The sequence below is a fragment of the Elephantulus edwardii genome, unplaced genomic scaffold, assembly GCF_000299155.1.
Source record: "Elephantulus edwardii isolate Elephantulus edwardi_28Jun2011 unplaced genomic scaffold, EleEdw1.0 scaffold00168, whole genome shotgun sequence".
Taxonomy (NCBI): Eukaryota; Metazoa; Chordata; class Mammalia; order Macroscelidea; family Macroscelididae; genus Elephantulus; species Elephantulus edwardii.
In genome coordinates this window covers 4,740,719-4,761,861 of record NW_006399918.1, presented here as the reverse complement: position 1 = coordinate 4,761,861, position 21,143 = coordinate 4,740,719, and the positions used below count along the sequence as shown (strand labels likewise).

General features: G+C 45.1%; 1 protein-coding gene across 1 annotated transcript; it reads left to right on the top strand.

Moving 5' to 3' along the window:
- Positions 1–4,973: 4,973 nt before the first annotated feature.
- On the top strand, positions 4,974–6,826 carry TAGLN2 (transgelin 2). The gene is made up of 4 exons (XM_006895452.1): positions 4,974–5,182; positions 5,647–5,821; positions 6,076–6,178; positions 6,492–6,826. Exons 1-4 carry the CDS (start codon positions 5,003–5,005, stop codon positions 6,631–6,633), a joined length of 600 nt encoding a protein of 199 aa, XP_006895514.1. The 5' UTR covers positions 4,974–5,002; the 3' UTR covers positions 6,634–6,826.
- The last annotated feature ends 14,317 nt before the right edge of the window (positions 6,827–21,143 follow it).

Genomic DNA, 21,143 nt, shown 5'->3' with positions numbered 1-21,143 from the left:
CTCCAGCCAGAGCCTTGCTGCCCCCCGCCCCGTGCCCCCTGCTGCTGGGAAAGCCGGTGGCCGCGGGCGGCGGGCGGGCTGCCCAGACCACTGCGTCACCCCTGCGTTAGGCGGGCGGTGGGTGACTCATCACACATTAACGGTCAGGGTGTGGCGGTGGAGTGGGGGGCGGCTGTAGGGCTGGCCTGTAGGACCAGGACCGGAAATGAACAAGCCTCCTTAAAGCTCTTTGCAGGCTTCTTAGAGCTGGTACCGAGGAAGTTCTGGGGGAACCTGGCGGGGCAGAAAGCTGTGGGCTGGGAATAGGGAAGGACTGGGTGTGGAGATCCGGTGTAGGAGGAGACCTGTGGCTTGGACGAGTTCTTTCTTTTATTCCAGAACACTAGACAAAGGGACAGCTCCCCATTTCCAACTCTCACCCCATTTATCCTTCTTAGTCCCACAACCCAAACCAAATCAAGTCCATTGCCACTGAGTCCACAGAGGAGACAGAAAACTGCAGAAAATGCCAAGATAGGACGAGGAGATTGGCCTTACCATTCCAGAAGCAGCAAATAGCCTTTGTCCAAGGGCTCCTCCCTCCCACACCCATAGTCTGGTTTCTGCTTCTGCCCCCTGGGGATTGGCCTCTAATCCTTCCTTCAGCCCTCCTCCCTCCAGAATTCTCAGGTATGGAACTCTCTAGATCTGCACACTCCTTAGATTTCTTTTCATGAACTGCTTCCTTGAGTCTGCTTCTTTACCCCCAAATGGCCCATCTCTTCCAAATGCCCCTTCCACCACTGCTTCCTGGAAGAGTCTTTTGCATCTGGCTTTTTCCCCCAGCAAACTACTGGGGTGTGTGTGAACCTTTCTCCAGGCCCCACCTCTGCCCACAGTGTTCAGGCCTTCTCATCACCCCATCTATGTTGAATGGATGTCTCTGCCCAGTGCCCCTGCCCTGCCCCCATTCCTGTGTTTGGTACACAGAAGCCATGGCAACAGTCCCTACCTCACCCCCTCCTCCCACGCAAACCTTGTGGTTTCCTGTTTGTGTCATTTCAACTGCTTTCTCTTCTGTTCAGGCCTGTTGATGCTGAGGGGGCTTCCCTAGGGGACCCTGTAACCATAGGTCTCCCACTGTATGCCACTTCCCAGCACTTCATTTTGTGGGCAGGTGCCTTTAGGGCTCTTTCAGTTCCTGCCTCAACTCTTGAGTTGGGACCTTTCCCTTGTGTACTATCTCCACAGTGAATAGATAATCCTTTTGTCTTCCTGGTTAGCACTTCAGCCAGGAACCCTCAAGTGCTGCCCCCCCCTTTCCTTAGGAATTGGAGTTGGGTGGGGTGAGGTAAACTTCCAGCCCAGGGTCTGGTGGGGCTGAAGGTTGGAAATCCCTTTTGTAGCCAGTCCTTCTTTCTCATACCGTTGTAATCCCGTGGGTGAGGGTAAGAGTTGTTCCCACAGCCATAGTCAGTTCTAGACTTTAGCATTCTCACTGCCAACCTACCCCCCAAGTTGTCCAGCTGTTGTCTTCTCCTGGGATCCCCAGTGAGAGGCTTCTCCCATGACTGTCTTCCAACTCGGCATCACTCTTCTCCTCACTTTAGAAAAGGACTTGCTGTTTTTCCTTCAAGGGAGCTCAGGGTCTGATCTCCTGAGCATCTGTCGACAGGGTGGGTCTCTCCAGCTCAGCAGCCGCAGCCCATCAGCTCCTGCCTGATTGTGGGGGTTGGGGCAGAGAAACAGCTGCAGAACAGGCTGGGTCCAGCTGGACCCACCCGTTTGCCACGCTGGGCCCTGCAGCTTGGGCTCTTCAGCACTTGAGGGCAGTAGCCCCAGAGTGCAACAGAGACCCTGCAGCTGGAGGCCTCTGTCCTGCTAGCTATGTCCAGGCCCCGGAGTATGAGAGAGGCCCTCAGCATCCATGCTCTTCCCTCTGTCCAGAGGTGGATCTGCCCTTCCCCCTGGGCACACACTGACAGGATCTGGTTTCCATCTCTGCTCTCTCCTTCTAACCCTGAGTTAATCATTCTCCTGCCCTTTGTGTCACAGCAAGTCCTGGGCCTCAGGCCACTTGGCCCCATGCAAACTCAGTAAAGCCACCATGAAACAGCTCCTAGAAGACAGATCTAGAAACTTGGGTGGGAAATAGGGCAACAGCCTCTAGCTGCCTTCTGCCATCTCTCCCAGGCATCCCTTTCTCTAGGAGAGGTTTTAGTCCTTTTTTTGTAGACTGAACAGTGGCTGAAGAGGAGTCCTGGTAACACAGTGGTTAAACATTTGACTGCTGACAGAAAGGTCAGTGGTTAAATTCTCCACTGTTTTTAGGGAAAAGATATGGCAGTCTGCTTATAGTCTTGGAAACCATATGGGGCGGTTCTACTCTGTCTTGTCAAGGGGGCTGGGAGTTGGAATTGACTTTGGTGGCTGAGACAGGAGGGTTCTGAGCTGATGGAGCTGAGCTGAGGTGGGAAAGGAAGCTGGTCTTCCTCCTTTGCTTTTTCCTCTAGGCCTCGGAGGGAAGCCTGCCTTCCCCAGCTGACTGTGTGCGTGGCTGGTGGCACAGGTCAGAGCTCAGACCCACATTTGGCTGGCCTAGCTTTCAGCCTGGTGGTGGGTTGTTCTTAATGAAGTTTAAAAATAACTGATTTATAGGGAGCCGCGCTTTTTTTTTTGCCGGAAATATGCAGCTCAGCTTGATAAGAGGAGTAGGAAGGATCTCACTGGAGTATGAGGGCGGGGATTGGCCTGAGATACAACCACTGGCTGAGAACCTCTCCTGGGCTCTGAGACTGTGGGCTGAGCTGTATTGATTGGTGCTGCAGCGACACCCACCCCACCAAGTCTGGCCGCTTGTACTGAGGCTCAATTTGAGGCCTATTATGGGAGTGGTCAGATGTTTAACCTGAGGTATTTGGGAGGGAGGGGGGGCCAGAGTGACTTCGTCCCTTAAAACTGACCTGGCTTGACCTGGATACAGAAGTGGGGGGAAGTGGCAACTCCTTTCCCCCTCTTTGGATGGAGGTGCCTGTCCTCGGGATCCCCTTTTGTGGAGAGGGAAAAGTTTTAACTGTTTACAGAGTAAGAAAGAGAGCTGGGGATGGGGACAGGAATGAGGATGCAGGGGGGACAGAGACACTATGTCCCTTCACTGGTTCCTGTTCTTTCTAGGTATCTACATCCTCCTTGAATGTGAGACCCAGGCCTCAAGGTACTGGGTGGGGAGCTGCTTGCAGAGAGGTGCTGGAACTCAGGCTACTCAGGAAATCACCTAGGGTTGCTAACCACAGTGCTCAAACTAAGCCCAAGAAATCCTCCTGTGTACTTACTTACCCATCTTTTTCTCTCTTCCTCAGCTTTTCTAAAAATACTACTCAACGATACTGTATTAGTTTCTTAGTACTACTGTAACAAATTATCGTAATCTTAATGGTTTGAATCTATAGGTGTAGAAGTCAGTTATTTTTGAGGAGTCTCAGCAGGCCGAAATCAAGGTGTTGGCAGGACTGTACTCCTGGGTGGCTCTAGGGGTTAACCCCTTCTCTCACCTTTTCCAGCTTCCAGAAGCCACCTGCAGTGGCTTTGCTCATGGCCCTTCATCACTCCAACCTCTGCTGCTCTTACCACATCTCTTTCTCGGGTTCTGACTCTGATGCTCCTCTTTCACCTGTGAGGCCCCTATGACTAGCTCAAGGTCCTTCATTTAATCGCATCTGCATTAGAAAGTTAACCTAAGTCATGGTTGGGTTGTGGGAGTTAGGACAGGGACATCTTTGGGGGGCAGGGTATTGCTACTCTTCTCCATACCACAGCTTCTAGGAAGGAGAATAGAATTCACTCTTAATGCCTGGTTTCTCATGTGAAGTTCTTTTTGTCTCCTGATACCTATTAAGAGTTGGCTAAAAACTATCTCTTCAAAGAAGCCCCCAAGCCTGCTTCTGCCCATACTCTTGTTGAGTTTCTGTAATGTGCTGCCTGTTGTACTAGCTTTGCCCTTCCATATGTACTCACCATGTCTCCCTAATGACACTTTGGGCAACTTTAAAACGAAGTACTTCTATTGATGTCCCATTCCCTGGCATAATAAATAGTGCATGCTCCATAGAAACCCAGTGGTTGATAGAGGCTCGATCTATCTAGGCCTTCACCTGTGGCATACATTTCCCAAGCTGCTCCATGTTCTTCATCTCCTTGAATGCTGCTGCTTCTCAGGGGGATAAGCATGGTTAGGGGGTTGAACAGTTTGCTTTTGCAAAAGCAGACTAGCCCAAATGAGAGGCTGAACTTCCAGTCTTGGTCTTTAGTTGTTATTAGATGCCATAGAGTCAAGTGACTCAAAGTGATCCTTTGAACAACAGGTCTGACCCTGTTCTATCTTGTGCCATCTCTGACACACTTGAGCCCTTTGCTGCAGTCACTGTGTCAGTCCACTTGGTCTTCCTGTCTTTTGCTGTCCCTCCGTCTTCCCAGGTATGATGTCCCTCTCCAATGATAAACCCCTCTTAGCAACATCCACCAGATATTGCTACCATATAGCCATATCTTCAGTGGGTTTTATGCCTGAATCTAGTAATAAACAGATTGTCCAGATGAAATTTTAAGTGGGGAATCCATAGCTGGCCTGCGTCTTAGATAACATTTCCTAGAGCTCTGTGTAAAAGGGCCTCCCTCTGGTGACATAGTGCGTTGAATGTTGGGTTGTTAACGAAAAGGTTGGCAGTTTGGATTCACCTGCTGCACCGTGGGAGAAAGATGGGCAGTCTCCTCCCTTAAATATTTACAACTTCCGAAGCCAGGAGTTGGGATGAACTCATTGACAGTGGGTTTGAGTTTGGGTTCTGAGTAGTACTGTGTCCAAGGGTTAAGAAGAGATTTCCCTGGTATGGCAACAGTTCTGGTTCTCACCCCTGAAGAGATACAGTGTGCATGTCTGCAGGCAGAATCCTTCACCCCCATTCGCTGCAGAATGCTGACCCCATGCCTGGATGTGTTCTCCCCATAGCTGCTACTACCCTTCAGAATGGCAAACAGAGGACCTGCCTATGGCTTGAGCCGGGAAGTGCAGCAGAAGATCGAGAAACAGTATGACCCAGATCTGGAGCAGATCCTGATCCAGTGGATCACCTCCCAGTGCCGCAAGGATGTGGGCCGGCCTCAGCCTGGCCGGGAGAACTTCCAGAACTGGCTCAAGGACGGAACGGTGAGAGCTGGGCCCACTGGGACTCTGGAAGTGCTGAGGAACAGGGTTGAGTGTGGGGACCTTGGTGTAATTCAACCTGAAGAGGAGAAGGCTAAAGGCATCCCAGTTCCCAAATCTTCATAAGTATTGACATCTTGTCCAAAGACTCCTGATTTCCTTCCTTCCTCCCAGTGAAGGCTGAGGAGAAGTATCAGTCTTCCTATAGCTGGAGGGCCCTAGGTGACACCAAAGAGGAAGAGAGTCCACTGTAGTCTGAGGGAGATTAGAATGAAAAAGGAAGACTAACCACTGAGCTTTCATTGTGGCCTCAGAAGCACCCTTGGTGCTCATTCCAGCTGGGATCTGAACTGTCTTCTGGCAGAAGGGGAGGCTTTCTGGTCCACAGCTGCTGGTGTCAAAGACAGCACATGCCAACCCACCGTAAGCATGTCTTCACCTCTGCATGTCTGCTCTCCTTCACCTAGGTGCTTTGTGAGCTCATTAATGGATTGTACCCTGAGGGCCAGGCCCCAGTAAAGAAGATCCAGGCCTCCACCATGGCCTTCAAGCAGATGGAGCAGATCTCTCAGTTTCTACAAGCAGCTGAGCGCTATGGCATCAACACCACTGACATCTTCCAGACTGTGGACCTCTGGGAAGGTGAGTCAGGAATGGGGTCTGGGGTCTGGAGGCTGTTCTTGGGGAAACCAGAGGCCAGGCTGGGATCTCATCTTGACCAGCGACAGAGAGGGGTGTATATGTTTGTTTATAGGAGAGTTAGTTATGTTGGGGATGGGAGTGGAAAAGGATATGGGGAGAGAGGGCCAGACCAATGTATTTGAGTGATGGAGGTAAAATCTCGGTATCCAGGGCCCCAGTCCTGCTGAACCCAACACACCCCTTCTCCTTCCTAGGGAAGAACATGGCCTGTGTACAGAGGACGCTGATGAATCTGGGTGGACTGGCGGTAGCCCGAGATGATGGCCTCTTTTCTGGGGATCCCAACTGGTTCCCTAAGTAAGTATTGTTCGGGCAGCTTCAAGACCAGGGCAGTATCCTTGGCCACTCATGTCCCTAAGAATAGCTGGCCCTTTCCAAAGCATTTTCCCACTTTTCATCTCACTTAATCCTTGTAACTCCGTGGGATGCCAAGTGACTGTCCTCTTTGAGATGAAATGAGAAGGAGAATTCAGAAAGCTTAAGGCTCTCATAGCAGAGCTGGAAGGAGCGCTGGGCCCAGAGCAAGGCTTGTGCTTTGTCCAGAAAAGAGCTTTACTGGAAAAACCTCTGACTACCTTCTAACTACCGCACGCTCTCTCTCTTCACCCAGGAAATCCAAGGAGAACCCACGGAACTTTTCAGACAACCAGCTGCAAGAGGGCAAGAATGTGATAGGGTTGCAGATGGGCACCAACCGTGGGGCATCTCAAGCAGGCATGACCGGCTATGGGATGCCACGCCAGATTCTCTGATCCTGCCCGGCCCCCTGTCCTACCCTCCCGTGAATGGTTAATATATATAAATATTTTTTTTAGCAGTGATATTCCCTGAGAGCCCCAGAGCCCTCAAAGCTCCCCTTGCCAGTTTTGGGTACAGACTGGCCAGGCCTGTCTCCTCTGGAGGTGTCCCCTGGTGGCCTCTCTTCATTTTTACTAATACATTCCCATTTCTTTCCCCAAATCTACCAAAACTGGACCAACTGGCTTCTTTTACCCTGGGAACAAAATTTGGGGCTTACCCCCTGATTCTTTTTCTCTCTGAGCTCTCTTCCTGGGCTTTGCACCCTCAGTCCATTCCTTGGCTGCAGCTCAGGGCTACTGCCTCCTGGCCTTCGGGTGTTGGACTGGCCGCCCTTCAACAAGCTGTGGCTGCAGGGATTTAATTTATAGGGTGGGGCCTGTGGCGGCTGCCACTCCAGCCACAGCTGGACTGTGTTCACCGCACATCTGGGCAGTAGTCCTTAGCTGAAGCCCTCTTGGCTTCCCACTTTCCATTCCCCTTACTGTGGCTAAGGGGCAGCAGTGAGGGGACAGAGGAGGGAGGGCTGCCTGCCATGGTCTGGGCCTTGAGGAATGTGAGCGTACTGATTTAAATAAAGAATCCCAGTCTTTTTTGACTTCCAGCTGTGTCTAGAACCACTGTGTACCCACTGTGGGGAAGGGAGGAATATTGGGAAAAGGGCAATGAATGATCCAGCGACTGAGGGCTTTGACATGAGATGTTGCAATGCCAACCACCTCTTCACTGGTGCTGTAGGTGGGTTAAGGTTGAGAATAAATGAGACCTCACAGCAGCTCTTGGGCTGGAGGCCATAATGCAGGGTCTGTTGGCAGTGTCTCCAGTGAGGTAAAGGCCTAACCCACCCAGTAGATTTCTGAGCAGGACAGTCTTGCCTGGAGCTCCTGGCTGGATTCCATTCCCTAGCTTCTCAGCCAATGTGAGAGGGTGGGGTTGACTCTTGGCATAACCCCCAGTCCTGGCAGGTGCTGACAGGTGCATCCATTTTCACGTAGGAGGCCCCTCCAACAGGCTTGGGGCAAGGTGACCTCCAACTGGAGTTGGCCAGCCCAGTTTGGGAGTGAGGATGCGGTAGGTAGTGAGGAGGGCCTGGAAAGCCAGCCAGGGAATGAGCAAGAGTGGACTGCAATGAGAAAGGGACTTGGGATGCACCCTCCTGGGGAGAGCCTACCAGGCGACCTTCCCTTCTGAATGGGTGCTTTGAAACGAGAGGATCAATTTTGGGGTCAGGACCAGTTATTTCTCCTCAATTTCCAGTCGCTATCAAGTTGATTTCAATTTTCTCAATTGCCATGAAGTTGATTACAATTTATGATAATTTCATGTGTCACAATAGAACAGACTCCATAAGGTCTTCAGTGACTGTTTTGGAAGTAGATGCTAGACTAGTCTAAGGTGATTCTAAGTGGACCACCCATGTTTGTTGCCACCTGACTAGTCAGATCTGTGGCTTTCCAATATCTGGGCCTGGCCTCCTGCATCAAGTCCCACTCCCATCAGACAGCCTAGTTAGGGGCCTAACTTCCATTATCCTTCTCCCTCTTTCTATTTTAGGATGTCTCTTTAGGAGAGGAAAGCTACCAAATTTTACCTGAAGGAGATGGGTGATATAGTGGCTTATAACCAGAGTTTTCATTCTCTCAGCCCTCATGTGCTCCCTTTTGAGCTTGGCTCCCCACTGCCAAGAAGTACCTACTGTGTGCTGGCTCCATGCCATTCAGTGCTTTACATTAGCCTCAGCTTGGTGACTCTTTGGACACCAAGATGCTATTTGTTCTTTGCTGCACTCATTCCCATAGGCTGTGACACAGATATGGTAGCCTGCAGCTTATGTTCAAATTCTCATAGGATTTGCTGTCACAAGGACCCGTTATCTCCTATTTAGGGAACCTTTGTGGAATGCAAATGAGTAAGAATGATGTCATTACAGATAACACATTGAGTTCACTGATATTTGTACTAAAAACGAAACTATTTGCCACCTTCTCTAACTTAACTGGCAATAGCTACAGATTACTGATAACATGCCTCACAACCTTCTGAGAGAGACAACCTTCTGAGGCACCAAGACAAAACCACTACAGTCTCCTATTTGATTCCTATAGTAGCCCAAGAGGGGGCTAAGACTTGATTATATTCCCTGTTTTGTATGAATGTGCAGACACTGGGTCTCAGAAGCTGATAACTTGCCCAACACAGCAAAGAAGTGGAACAAGTATTTGAGCTGTGAGCCTGGCCGAACCTGTGCCGTTCTGAGCTTAGCAAGATGTAGAGTGGTAGAAGTGCTGGGAGGACAAAAGAAGGGGGATTCCTCCCCTATATGCAAGAGAGATAATTCCTCAGGGGGTTATCGTAAAGATAACTTACTGCTAGTCCAAAGGTTCTGATCCTCCATGGCATTTCTAATCCTCCATGGCTCTGAGGGAAGAAGATGGACAATCTCCCATACAGCCTCTGAAAACCCACTAGAGATGTTCAACTATGAGACAATTTTGACTCAGTTGTGTTGAGCTAGGTAGAAAAAAACTTTGCATAAGGAGCCCTGGTCATATGGTGCTTTGCATGTTGTGCTGCTAATTGAAAAGTTAGCAATTCAAACTCGCCAGATGCTCTGCTGGGAGAATGGCCCTGGGTTTGGTTTTAGGTAAAATTTTGCGTAGTGCCTGTTGCTGTTCGGTGCCGTTGAGTTAAATATGACTCATAGTGACCCTATGAACAGCAGTCCTGTCCTGTGCCATCCTCATCATCTCTGACACACTTAAGCCCATTGCTGCAGTCACTGCGTCAGTCCATCTCATTGGAGATCTTCCTCTTTTACTGACACTCCACCTCTTCTAGCTACATGTTGCTTAATGTCTAGAGAATAATAAGTGCTCAAGAAATGTAAATGTGTTGACCCTCAGGAGAGAGAGGAGATATAATTCCTTGTAATGTCATTACACTTCAGCACAAACCAAAGATGGTTGGAGAAGGCATATTTTTTTTTTTAATTTTGTTATTGTTGTGTACTGTAGAGCTGGAATCAACCAACAGCTGAGTCTCTAGCAGGTTTTCAGAGGCAGTTAATTGCACAGGAGGACATTGCCCATCCTTCTTCCGTTGAGTAGCTGGTGACCTCGAGCCACATGCCTTTGGGATTGCAGTACAGTTTCTTAGCCACCAGGCCAACAGAGTTCATATCCTCTATTCACTAAAATTCCAGCTCTCTGCACATTCCATTATAATACTTTGCTTTGACCTCCTGAGCTGCCCTTTCTTGATATTCCAGTGCAATCTTTAAAATCTCTTCTGACATCCATTTAGATTTTGTTTCTTTCTCCTCTTTTTGTAATTAACTTTTGCTTTCTTCATGGATGGTATCCTTGGTATCATCTCACAACTCATCTGGTCTTTTTGATCATTGGTATTCAGTGACTCAAACCTATTTTTAAGATGATGATGGAATTCAGATGGAATTGATTCAAGATCGTATCTTGGTTCCTGCAGACTTATTTTCATTTTCTTCAGCCTCAGTGCTGGAGAAGAGTATTGAATATACCATAGACTGTTAGGAGGACAAACAAGTTTGTCCTGGAGAGGGTGAAGCCAGGCTGTTCCTTGGAGGCCAGGATTCTGAAGCTTCATCAGACATACTTTGGACATGTTGCAAGGCAGGATCAATCCTTGGAGAGGGACATCATGCTTGGGAGGGTCGAGGGATAGTGCAGGAGAGGAAGACCCTCAATGAGATGGATTGATTAAGTGACTGGGGTAATGGAGGTAGGTGTGTCTGAGACAATAAGATTGGCAAGGGATAGAGCAAGGTTTAAGGCTGTTGTACATAGGATCATAATGGGTTGCAGGTGACTGAACGACACACAGCAACAACAACATGAGTAATTGATTATCTGACCCACAGTCTGCCCCTGACCTAATTTTGACTGCTGATATTGAACTTCTCTACTGATTTCTTCCACAAATGTAGTTAATCTGATTCCTATGTAGCCCATCAGGTGAAATTCATGTGTAAAGTCATCTTTTGTGTCTTTTAGAAAAAGTATATCATTGTAAATATAAAATCCAGTCATTCTATCAATTAATACCCTTGGTACCAGCAGTCAGGAAATAAAGGGACATATTCCACTGGGAAAATCTGCAGTTAGGGAATTTTCCAAATTATTGAGTAGTGATATCAGTTTGAGGACTAAGGTACCGTCTGATTCAGACCATAGACTTTCTAACTTCTAGCTATGCATCCGAGACCAGGGCAAAGAATAAGGATGATAGAAAAAGAATTGGTGCCCTTGAGCTGTGGTATTGGAGAAGAACACTGAACATCCCATGGACGGCCAAGAGAAATAAGAGTTATGTCTGGGAGAGGGTGCAACCAGAGTGCTCTTTGGAGGCAAGAATGATGAGGCTTCCACTCACATACTTAAGGCATGCTGCTAGGAGGTGCTATTCCTTGGAGAAGGACATGATTTTGAGAACGGTGGAGGGTTGGCTAAGGAGAGAAAGACCCTCAACCAGGTGGCTTGACATGGTGACTGCTGCAATGGGCTCTTGTCAGAAAGTGTGAGGTTGGCACAGGACAGAACTGGGTTCAGATCTTTTACTCATAGGGTCGTTATGAGTTTTACTTGACTCAGCAGCACCTAACAACAACAATTCTTAAAATAATTTATTTCTTAAGGACAAACAAACAAAGCTAAAGAACAAAGATATCAGTTTAAAGAATAAGATTTGCCTGACTGAAGCCCTGGTATTTCAGTTACTTCATATGTGTATGAAAGCTGGGCAGTAAATAAAGAAGACAAAATTGATAGCTTGAATTGTGGTGCTGGTGAAGAGTATTGAATATACCATAGATTACCAAAAGAACAAACAAATCTGTCTTGGAGAATTGCAAATGGGGTCTCCTTCAAGGCAAGGGTGAGGAATCTCTGCCTCCCATTCAGTGGGAATGTTATTTAGGAAGGGCCAGTTCTTAGAAGGAGACATGCTTGGAAGGGTCAAAGGAGAGGAAGACCTTTAACAAGATGGATTGACATGTTGACCACAACATTGGCTTAAGCACAGTGGGGAAATGAGGATGGAATGGGATTGGGCAGAGTTTTAATCCATGGCACATGAGGTTGCTATGAGTTGCTATGACTTGATAACACCTGACAACATCTTTCCTGGTACTTCTTTAACCCCTGTGTCTAGAGGAAGAGCTGCTCTATACGGGTTCCTTTCTGTGTCATTACACATACATTCTGCCTAACAATTAAGAGAGTCCAGTGACAAAGTTTAATAGGACAGCAAGTAATAAATGTTGGAGAGGATGTGGTGAGATAGAAACTCTTCTACATTTTTGATGGGATTGTACAATGATAGAACCACTCTGGAAGGCAGTTTGGCGCTTCCTCAAAAAGCTGAACATAGAAATTCCATATGACCCCGCTATTCTATTGCTTGGAATATAACCCAACTGAATGAGAACTGAGGCTCAAACGGAAACTTGTACACCAATGTTCATAGCAGCTTTATTCACCATTGCAAGAACCTGGAAACAGCCAAGATGTCCAAACACAAACAAATGGATTGTGAAGTTGTGATACATTCACACAATGGAATACTACGCAGCACACAGGAGCAATGATTTTATACATTACTGCCTAATTTGGGAGGGACTGGAGAGCATTATGCTCAGTGAACTAACTCAATCCCACAAGGAAAAATACTGTATAAAACCATTATTGTAGAATAAGTAGGAGGATCCAAAGTGTGTGGGGGAGGGTAAAGTGTTAATCTTATGGTTACACAATGCGATGGGTGGGTGAGGTGAAGGAAATGGGAAGGATCTTTTTTGAATAACAATGCATTCAAACTTTGTAAATAAATCAGAATAAAAATTTTTTAAAAATACTACAAAGAGAAAAAAAAAGAAAAGGAGAGAGAGAGATTCCATGGTCTTAGTCTTAGTCAAGACGCTTTCTGCTCCCAGTTTTCTGACTCTACTTGCAGGTGTCTGCCACTTGGTGCACCTCCAGTAGGTTCCTTATCTCCTCAGTCTATTCAAATATCCTCTTTCAAGTAAATCTTTCCCTAACCACCCCTGTGGATTGGACTCCCACCCCTGGGCTCCGCCCTGTCCTCTTTCCCTGCTTTATTTTATCACCACCAATATACTGCCCTTATTTATTTTCTGTCTCCACCTAGAGATTGTACAAGGGCAGGATTTTTGTTGGTTTTGTTCAAGTAGAATAGTGTCTGACATTATTGTGGTGCCGGATAAATATTTGTTGAGTGAGTAAAGGAATGAATGTTATATTACTCTCATGCTTCTGCACCCCTTGATCTAACAACACAGTGCCTGGCCGGCCACCGGTCCCTGAAACCCAGGCTGTCAGTGGATCTGAGACGGGACTCAGCTCATAGGTCAGCTTCCTTTGCTTCCTTATTGTTCTCTTCCATGAGGTAAAACTACTTAGAAGCTGTGCTGCCTACCGCCAAAGCAGAGAAGGTTGGGCAGGAGGTGGAGAGTGATATGTGTGCTCTGAGTAAATAGAAGGAGTGTTGGGAAATGGAAGGAGAGAGGAAGAAGCGGTAGGTGCCAATTTCGGTTCTTTTACTCTTGACTTTCAGCCTTGAAGTGGAAAATCACTGTGGACGTGAAAGGAAAGAAGGCTTGGCTTTTGGTAGCCAATGGGAGTGAGAAAGGGGAGGAGAAAGACATGGGCTTCAGAAGCTCCACCCAGCATGGCTCACTTGGTAAAACGTATAGGTGTGGGTGTGCCTATTCATCTGAATGTGGGTGTGTGCACAGGTGCGTGAGAATGCACAGAGGCCATAGCGGCGGAGGGGGAGAGGAGATAGATGGGTCTGTGACTCTGTTGGATGCCCAACTTGAGTATACGCCTACCAAGGATTTGAGAATGAAGGGTGCAGAAAAGTGTGTGTCCTGTGTACGTAGGCGGGAGAGTAAGCACCTGTGTGTTTGTACATGGCTCAGTGGAGAACAATATGTCCCATTCCTGCGTCTTCAGCTAAAGGAAGCCTTTGAGAGTTTTGCTTGGCAAAAGGCCCAAGGAGCCATGGAGCCAAGTGAAGGCGAGATCAAGAGGTCCCCAAAGAGGGAATAATAAAGGTTTGTATTAAATTTGTCGTTAAGAAGACTAAAGAACAAATTAGTAACTGTCTGTTTGCAAAGAAGTAGATTTTAGTCACAGTGGCCAGGGAGCTAGATTAGCAGGATAGTGCACTGAAGTTGTGCCTAGAGAAATCTAGGTTAGACAAAGAAAAACAATGCTTTTGACGAAGATTATTAGCCCATGATATCTCTTAACAGTTAGGTGGAACATCAATAATAGTACAAATCTCATCTTGTTAAGGTGGGAAAAGAGCAGTTCTACCTGTACACATGCATATGCACACTCATCTGTTCATTTGTGTGTTCATTCATCCAACAATTACTGAAGGGTATATAAAGAATCTTAAGATACTATTCCTTTGCTCAAAGAGCTCAGAGTTCGGTGTTGTTAGGGGCCTTAGAGTTGATTCTGATTTATAGGGACCCTATGTACAAGTGTAATGCACTTTCGTAATAGCTTGCCTCCAGAAACCCTATGAACCTGGAGAGAGGATGAAAGACACACAAGTGTTGAGGACTTTCCTTCATAGGGTCGCTATGAGTTGCCTGCAACTCAACGGCTCTTAACAACAACAACATATACAAGCGAGTTCTGGTGGCCTAGTGGTAAGAAGCTGCACTGCAATCCCAAAGGCATGGGATTTGGCTTTATGAAAGAAGGGTGGGGAAGAAGAAGCTCTTCCTGTGTGATTTGTTATTGTTGTTAGGTGCTGTTGAGTTGAGTATGACTCATAGCAACTGTATAAACAAGAGAACTGAATTCTGTCCTATTCTGTGCCATTCTCACGCTCTCTGACATACTTGAACCCTTTGCTGCAGTCACTGTGTCAATCCACCTGGTTGTGGGTCTTCATGTCTTTCGCTGTCCTTCAATATTCCTATCTGAGGAATAGCCTTCCCTGGCAACACTGTATATGAGATAACGCTTTGTCATCTCTGTCTCCTTGGGCACTCTGGCTGCACCTTTATCAAGACAGATGGACTCTCTTGATAGTCCATGAGATATTCAGTGCTTCTCTCCAACACCACAGCTCAAATGCATCAATTCTGTCATCCTTATTCATTGTCCAGCTGTCAGCAGCATAGCAAGTGATTGAAGAGACCATGGCCTGAATGAGGCACACCTTAGTCCTCAAAATTACATCACTGCTCATCAGTAATTTGGAGAGGTCTCTGACTGTAGCCTTTCCCAAAGCAATATATCTCCTGATCTCTTGACTGTTGATACCAAAGTGTGTTGCTTGTGGATCCAAGGAAGATGAAATTGTTAGCAGTTTCAATATTTTTTCTGTCTTTCGTGATATTGCCTATAGTTCCAGTAGTGAGAATTTTGTTTTCTTGACATCACAATCCATATTGAAGACTGCAGTCTTTGACTTCTGCAGCAAAGACTTCAAGTCCTTCTCACCTACAGCAAGGAAAGTTGTGTGATCTGCATAAAAAAAGGTTATTGATGAGTCTTTCTCCAATTTGGTGCAGCGTTCTTCTTCATAGGGTCCAACTTCTTGAATAATTTGCTCAGCATACAGATTGAATAGGTATGGAGAAAGGATATAACCCTGATTCTCTCCTTCCTTAATTTTAAACCATGTAGCGTTCTCTTGTTCTGTTTGCACAAGAGCCTCTTCATTTAGGTAAAGGTTTCATGTGATATACTGCCTCTGAAAACCCACTGGAGGGTCATTTATGAGTTGGTTCCGACTCAACGTCACATGACAATATCTAGTGGCATAGTCTGTAGGGAGTTTGCTGATAACCCAAAGACAGTACTTCCCTGGTGGTTTGAATCTACCAGCTTTTCCTAGGGACAAAGATGGGCAATTTCCTCCTATGCAATTTACAGCTTTGGAAAACCTGCTGGAGGGTCAGTTAGTAGCCCCATCCTTCATCATCCTCATAGCCGCTGCTATGTGAAACCCATTTTTTTTTAAACTTTTCTTTTTATTTGTTGGTGAACATAAATGTTGTGAAACCCATTTTTACAGTCACTATGTCAACCCATTTCATTGAGTCTTCCTCTTTTTTGATGACCCTCTACTTTTCCAAGCCTCTCATCCTTCTTCAGAGACTGATCCCTTCTGATAACATGCCCAGAGTCTCACTGTCCTTGTCTCTACGAAGCACCCTGGTTGCATTTCTTCCAACATAGACTTGTTTGTCCTTTTGCTAGTCCACGGTCATTAAATATTATTGCCAACACTATAATTCAGAGGCATGAATTCTCCTTCAGTCTTCCTGATTTATTTTCCAATTTTAACATGCATATGAAGCAATTGAAAATACCATGGTTTGGACCAGAGGTATCGTAGCTTTTTAAAGTGACATTCTTATTTCTTTTTAAAGAGAATTTTTGTTTTATACTGGTTTACCTACAGAGTTCATATACATTTTCCACACCAGATCTTTGCCATTTCCTTTATCCACACTTCCCTCCACCTATCAAATTGTGTGACCTTATGATTAAACTCCTCCCTCCCCATCCTCACGTTTCTGCTTTACCTTCTCTCCACTTGGATTCTCATACATGTTCTACAATAATAGTCTTATACAGTATTTGTCCTTATGGGACTGAGTTAATTCACTTAGCATAATGCTCTGCAGTCCCTCACAAGTTATTTAGTGATTTACAAAATCATTGCTCCTGCATAATGCGTAGTGTTCCATCATGTGAATGTACCATAATTTCTCAATCCATTCTATTGTGGCTGGACATTTGGGATGTTTCCATGTTTTTGTGATGGTAAATAGCGCTGCTATGAGCACTGGTGTGCAACTCTCCATTTGTTCCTCAGTTCTCATTTTCTCTGAGTATATTCCAAGCAGGAGGATAGCTAGGTCATATAGAATTTCTATGTTCAGCTTTCTGAAGAAACACCAAACTGCCTTCCAGAGTGGTTGTACTATTTTACAATCCCACCAACATTGTGTAAGAGTTCCTATCTCTCCACATCCTCTCTAACATTTATTACTTGCTTCCCTGTAAGACTTGGCCACTGCTACTAGAGTGAGATGGTAACTCACTGTGGTTTGGATTTGTATTTCTCTTATTTCCAGTGTGGTCCTTGAAAACATTTTCACAAAGCAATACTTTCTTTGATTTTTAAATTTTAAAATTGTGACTTGAGTGAGATTTTGCAAAACAAATGACTTTCTCATCCAACCATTCATACACATTTTTATAACATTAATTTTTCTCCCTTCCTCCCTATAATTATAATTTCTATTAATCCTTCTATATTTTTTTGTATCTGCTTTCCCTTTAGTGATATTATGCCAATCATCTTCTTTTTGCCTTTCTCTCCTATCTTAATTTGTTTTTATTATCTCTACTCCCTTCCCATCCCTGGTAATCATCCAAAAATGACTCTATGTGTAAGTAAACCTTTCTTTAGCTTTTCAGAACTATTAATCTTAAATACTTTTTGTCCCTTTATGACTGATTTGTTTCATTCAGCATATTAGAATTGATGCCTTTGAGTTGTGATACTGGAGAAGAGTATTAAACATTCCATGGACTACCAAGAAAATTAACAGGTCTGTCCTTGTGAAGGTGAAACCAAGTTTCTCCTTGGAAGCTTGGATTTTGAAGCTCTGTCTCACATACTTTGGGCACGTGACCAGGAGGGACTGGTCCTTGGAGAAAGACATCATGCTAAAGAAGGGTGGAAGGACAGTGCAGGCAAGGAAGATCGAGAGGAGATGGACTGACACAGTAACTGGGGTAATGGAAGTAGAGGTATGTGGGATTCATGAGACTGGCTCAGGACAGGGCAGGGTTCAGAGCTATTATATATAGGGTCGCTATGAGTCACAGGTGACTTGACAGCACATAACAGCAACAATTGTACTTTAGATTCATTTATGTTATGCAGTTTTTCTCGAATTCTCTACTCATTGATTTATTTTTTTTAAATTTTTTATTTTTATTTTTACTCTTGCTTCCATGGGTTTTTGTTTGTTTTTTTTTTTTCCCTCAGTCTATAAAATCAGGCAAATAATGCCTAATTTGTCATTTTATTTGAGGATTATATGAGTCAATGATCTTATAAGATCTCTGTTGGCATAGTGTATTACATGCCTCCCTGCTAATCAAAAGGTTAGTGCCTAAAATCCGCAAGCTTCTCTGAAGGAGAAAAATGGACAGTATCCTCCCATAAAGATTTACAGCATCAGAAACCAAAAAAAGGGGGATTGTTAACTGACTAGACAGCAGTAGAGTTTTTGTTTGTTTGATAATGTGCTTAAAACAAAGGCTGGCATGCACAGTGAACTTTTCATAAGAGAGAGCAATTACTAGGTTCCCCATCTAAAAATTTTATTTAGCTTGGTGTAGGGCTCAGTTCTGTGTGGCCTGTACACCAACTAAGTAGAAGGTAAGGCTAAGGAGGCCAGAGGGACCAAAGCATTGAGCTCCTGAAGTTGCTGTTGTTAGGTGCCTTTGAGGGGACTATGACTGATAGCAACTCCATGAACAACAGATGTGAAACCTGCCCCATCTTGTGCCATCTTTGTCATCTCTGACATATTTGAGCCCATTGCTGCAGTCACTGTGTCAGTCTATCTCATTGAGGGTCTTCTCTTTTGCTGGTCTTCCAACTTTCAAAGTATGATGTCCTTTTCCAAGGATTGGACCTACCTAATGACATGTCTATAATACAGGAGGTGAAGCTTCACCATCCTTGCCTCCAAAGAGCACTCTAACTACAACTTCTCCAGCACATACTTGTTTGTTCTTTTGGCAGTCCATGGGATATTCAATCTTTTCCAACTTAAAGACATCAATTCTTCTTCCGTCATCCTTACTCATTGTCCAGTTTTCAAATGCACTGCAAGTAATTAAATAGACCATGGCTTGACTTAGCTTCACCTTAGCCCTTATGACAGCATTGCTTCATAACACTTTGAAGAAGTCCTTGACAGCAGATTTTTCCCAATGCAACACATCTTTTGATTTCTTACTGTGATACCAAGGGTATTGATTGTGTATCCAGGCAAGATGAAATCACAACTGAATTGACAACTTCAGTCTTTTCTCCATCTGTTATAATATTGCTTATTGGCCCAGTGGTAGGATTTTTGTCTTCTTGAGGTTGAAATGTAGTCCATTTTGAAGATTGCAGTCTCTGGTTTTCTGCAGTAAAGGCCTCAGGTCATCCTCTTTGCTTTGAGCCTCCACGGGTTTTGACTGTGGATCCAAATAAAATTAAGTCCTTGACAACGTCAATCTTTTCTCCATTTATCATGATGCTGTTTATTGCTTCATTTATTTTATTTTATATACTGAAAATGGTAGTCTTTGAGCTTCTTCAATTGAGTGATTAAAGTCTTTACTGTAGGCAAGCAAGGTTGTGTCATCTGCATAGTTTTATGTGGTTAGGTGTCATCAAGTTGACTATGATTCATGGCAACCCTATGAACCACAGCTCTGAACCTTTTCCTATCCTGTGCAATCCTCATGACTGCAGTCACTGTGTCATTCCAGCTCATGGAGGATCTTTCTATCTTTCGCTGACTCTCCCTTCCCCAGCATGATGTCTTTTTTCCAAGGACTGGTTCCTCTTGATAACATGTCCAAAGTAAATGAGATAGAGTTTCACAATTCTTGCCTCTAAGAAGCACTCTGGTTGCATCATAGTCCTATAGGGGAGAAAAAATGTGAGTAAAAACCATGACAATTCAGAAAGCCAGTAATACAGGCTTTCAGAAAAGTATAAAAAGAACTCTGTTGAGACTCACTCATTGACCTCCCACTGCCCTGGATGGCTTCCCTGGTGGTGACTGATGGTGATGTCACAGTGGTGATGTCAGGCTACATATTTTAGACATCCTCTGCTCTGCTCCAGATGAGAGAAACTCTTCTAGAAAAAGAAACCACAATTGACTCTGTGTGGTGAGAAATCAAATGTCAGTGGGGTCAGAGTTGAGAAGGTGATTTCTTTCTTGTTGGGCTGTGTGTGGGAAAATAGGCATGAGTCAGGGTGAGAACCATGGAGTGGAGGGACTCTGGGCAGATAACATCACTGGGCAAGGAGGGGAAACCGACAAACACCTCCTTGGACACTGGGGCTTGGACACACCCCACACTATTTCACACACACCACTGTTGGCAGGATTTGAATTTGTGTTATTAGAAAAGCATGATTCAGTGTTAGACACAATGATGATGATAGTCACAACCATTGTTCATTAGTCCCTCTGCTAGGAGCTTTACTTGCAGTTTGCATTTGTTCTCTCATTACCTCAAAAAATATTCAAGGTGAGATTTTGGCTTGACGCTAGGGGATAAAGCAGCTAACGTGACAAATGTTGTTCCTGCCCTCCTGTGAGAAATTAGAGAAGCAAAAAGCCAAATCATAATATGGCATATGGCAGCAACCAGATAAGGTTTCTATTCGTGATAGGTAAATTCTCTTTCTATCTGATGTGTACCATAGAGTCAGAACTGACCCATAGCCAGCCCTCTCATGTGTTTTCAGAGGCACTGGATCACACAGGAGGTGACTGCCCATCTTTTTCTGGTGGAGCAGCTGGTAGTATATTTGAAAGCATATACTTTTGCATTGGCAGCACAATTCCTTACCACTTCCTAAAGAACATGTCTCCAGAAACTCTATGAACTTTGATAAATATCGATAGTTATAGAAAGGCTTCAGGCCTTTTGTTCATAGAGTCACTATGAGTCGTGCTCAACTCAAAGGCAATCATCAACAACAATAAGCTACCAGAGATTCCTGTATATGCATATTTGTTATGGTTAGGTACCATCAAATCGACTATGATTTATATAAGTTGTTGCTGTTGGTGTGTACCATTGAGTCACAGCCAACCCATAGCCCATAGCTGACCCTTCAACAACAGGTTTTCAGAGGCTATAAATTGAATAGGAGATTGTTTATCTTTCTCTTGAGTGCAGGTGGATTCAAACTGCATGCCTTTGGGTTGGCAGCACAGCTGTTACTACCAAGACATCAGATCTTCTTGTATACACACGCGTGCGCGCGCACACACACAAACACACACATAGATACATATATACATATATAAGATCAATCAATCTATCATCTATCTATCTATCTATCTATCTATCTATCTATCTATCTATCTATCTATCTATCATCTCTTCCTAACAACATGCCCATAGCATGTCAGGTGCAGTTTCACCGTCCTAACGAACACTCTGGTGGCCTACATGTAAGGAGTTGTGCTATCAGTTCAAAGGTATGTGCATCACATCCACTTAGGCAGTCTCCTCCTGTGTGATTTACAGCCTCTTAAAACCCTCTGGGGAGTCAGTTATGAATCTGTTCTGACATGACAGCACATAACAACTATATCATATATATATTATTT

What these genes read in the sequence shown, in the direction of transcription:
- TAGLN2 (XM_006895452.1), top strand. Translation starts at nt 5,003, where the DNA reads ATGGCAAACAGAGGACCTGCCTATGGCTTGAGCCGGGAAGTGCAGCAG. An exon ending in ACTGGCTCAAGGACGGAACG is followed by an intron (nt 5,183 to 5,646) that starts GTGAGAGCTGGG and finishes TCCTTCACCTAG; the next exon opens with GTGCTTTGTGAGCTCATTAA. An exon ending in GACTGTGGACCTCTGGGAAG is followed by an intron (nt 5,822 to 6,075) that starts GTGAGTCAGGAA and finishes TCTCCTTCCTAG; the next exon opens with GGAAGAACATGGCCTGTGTA.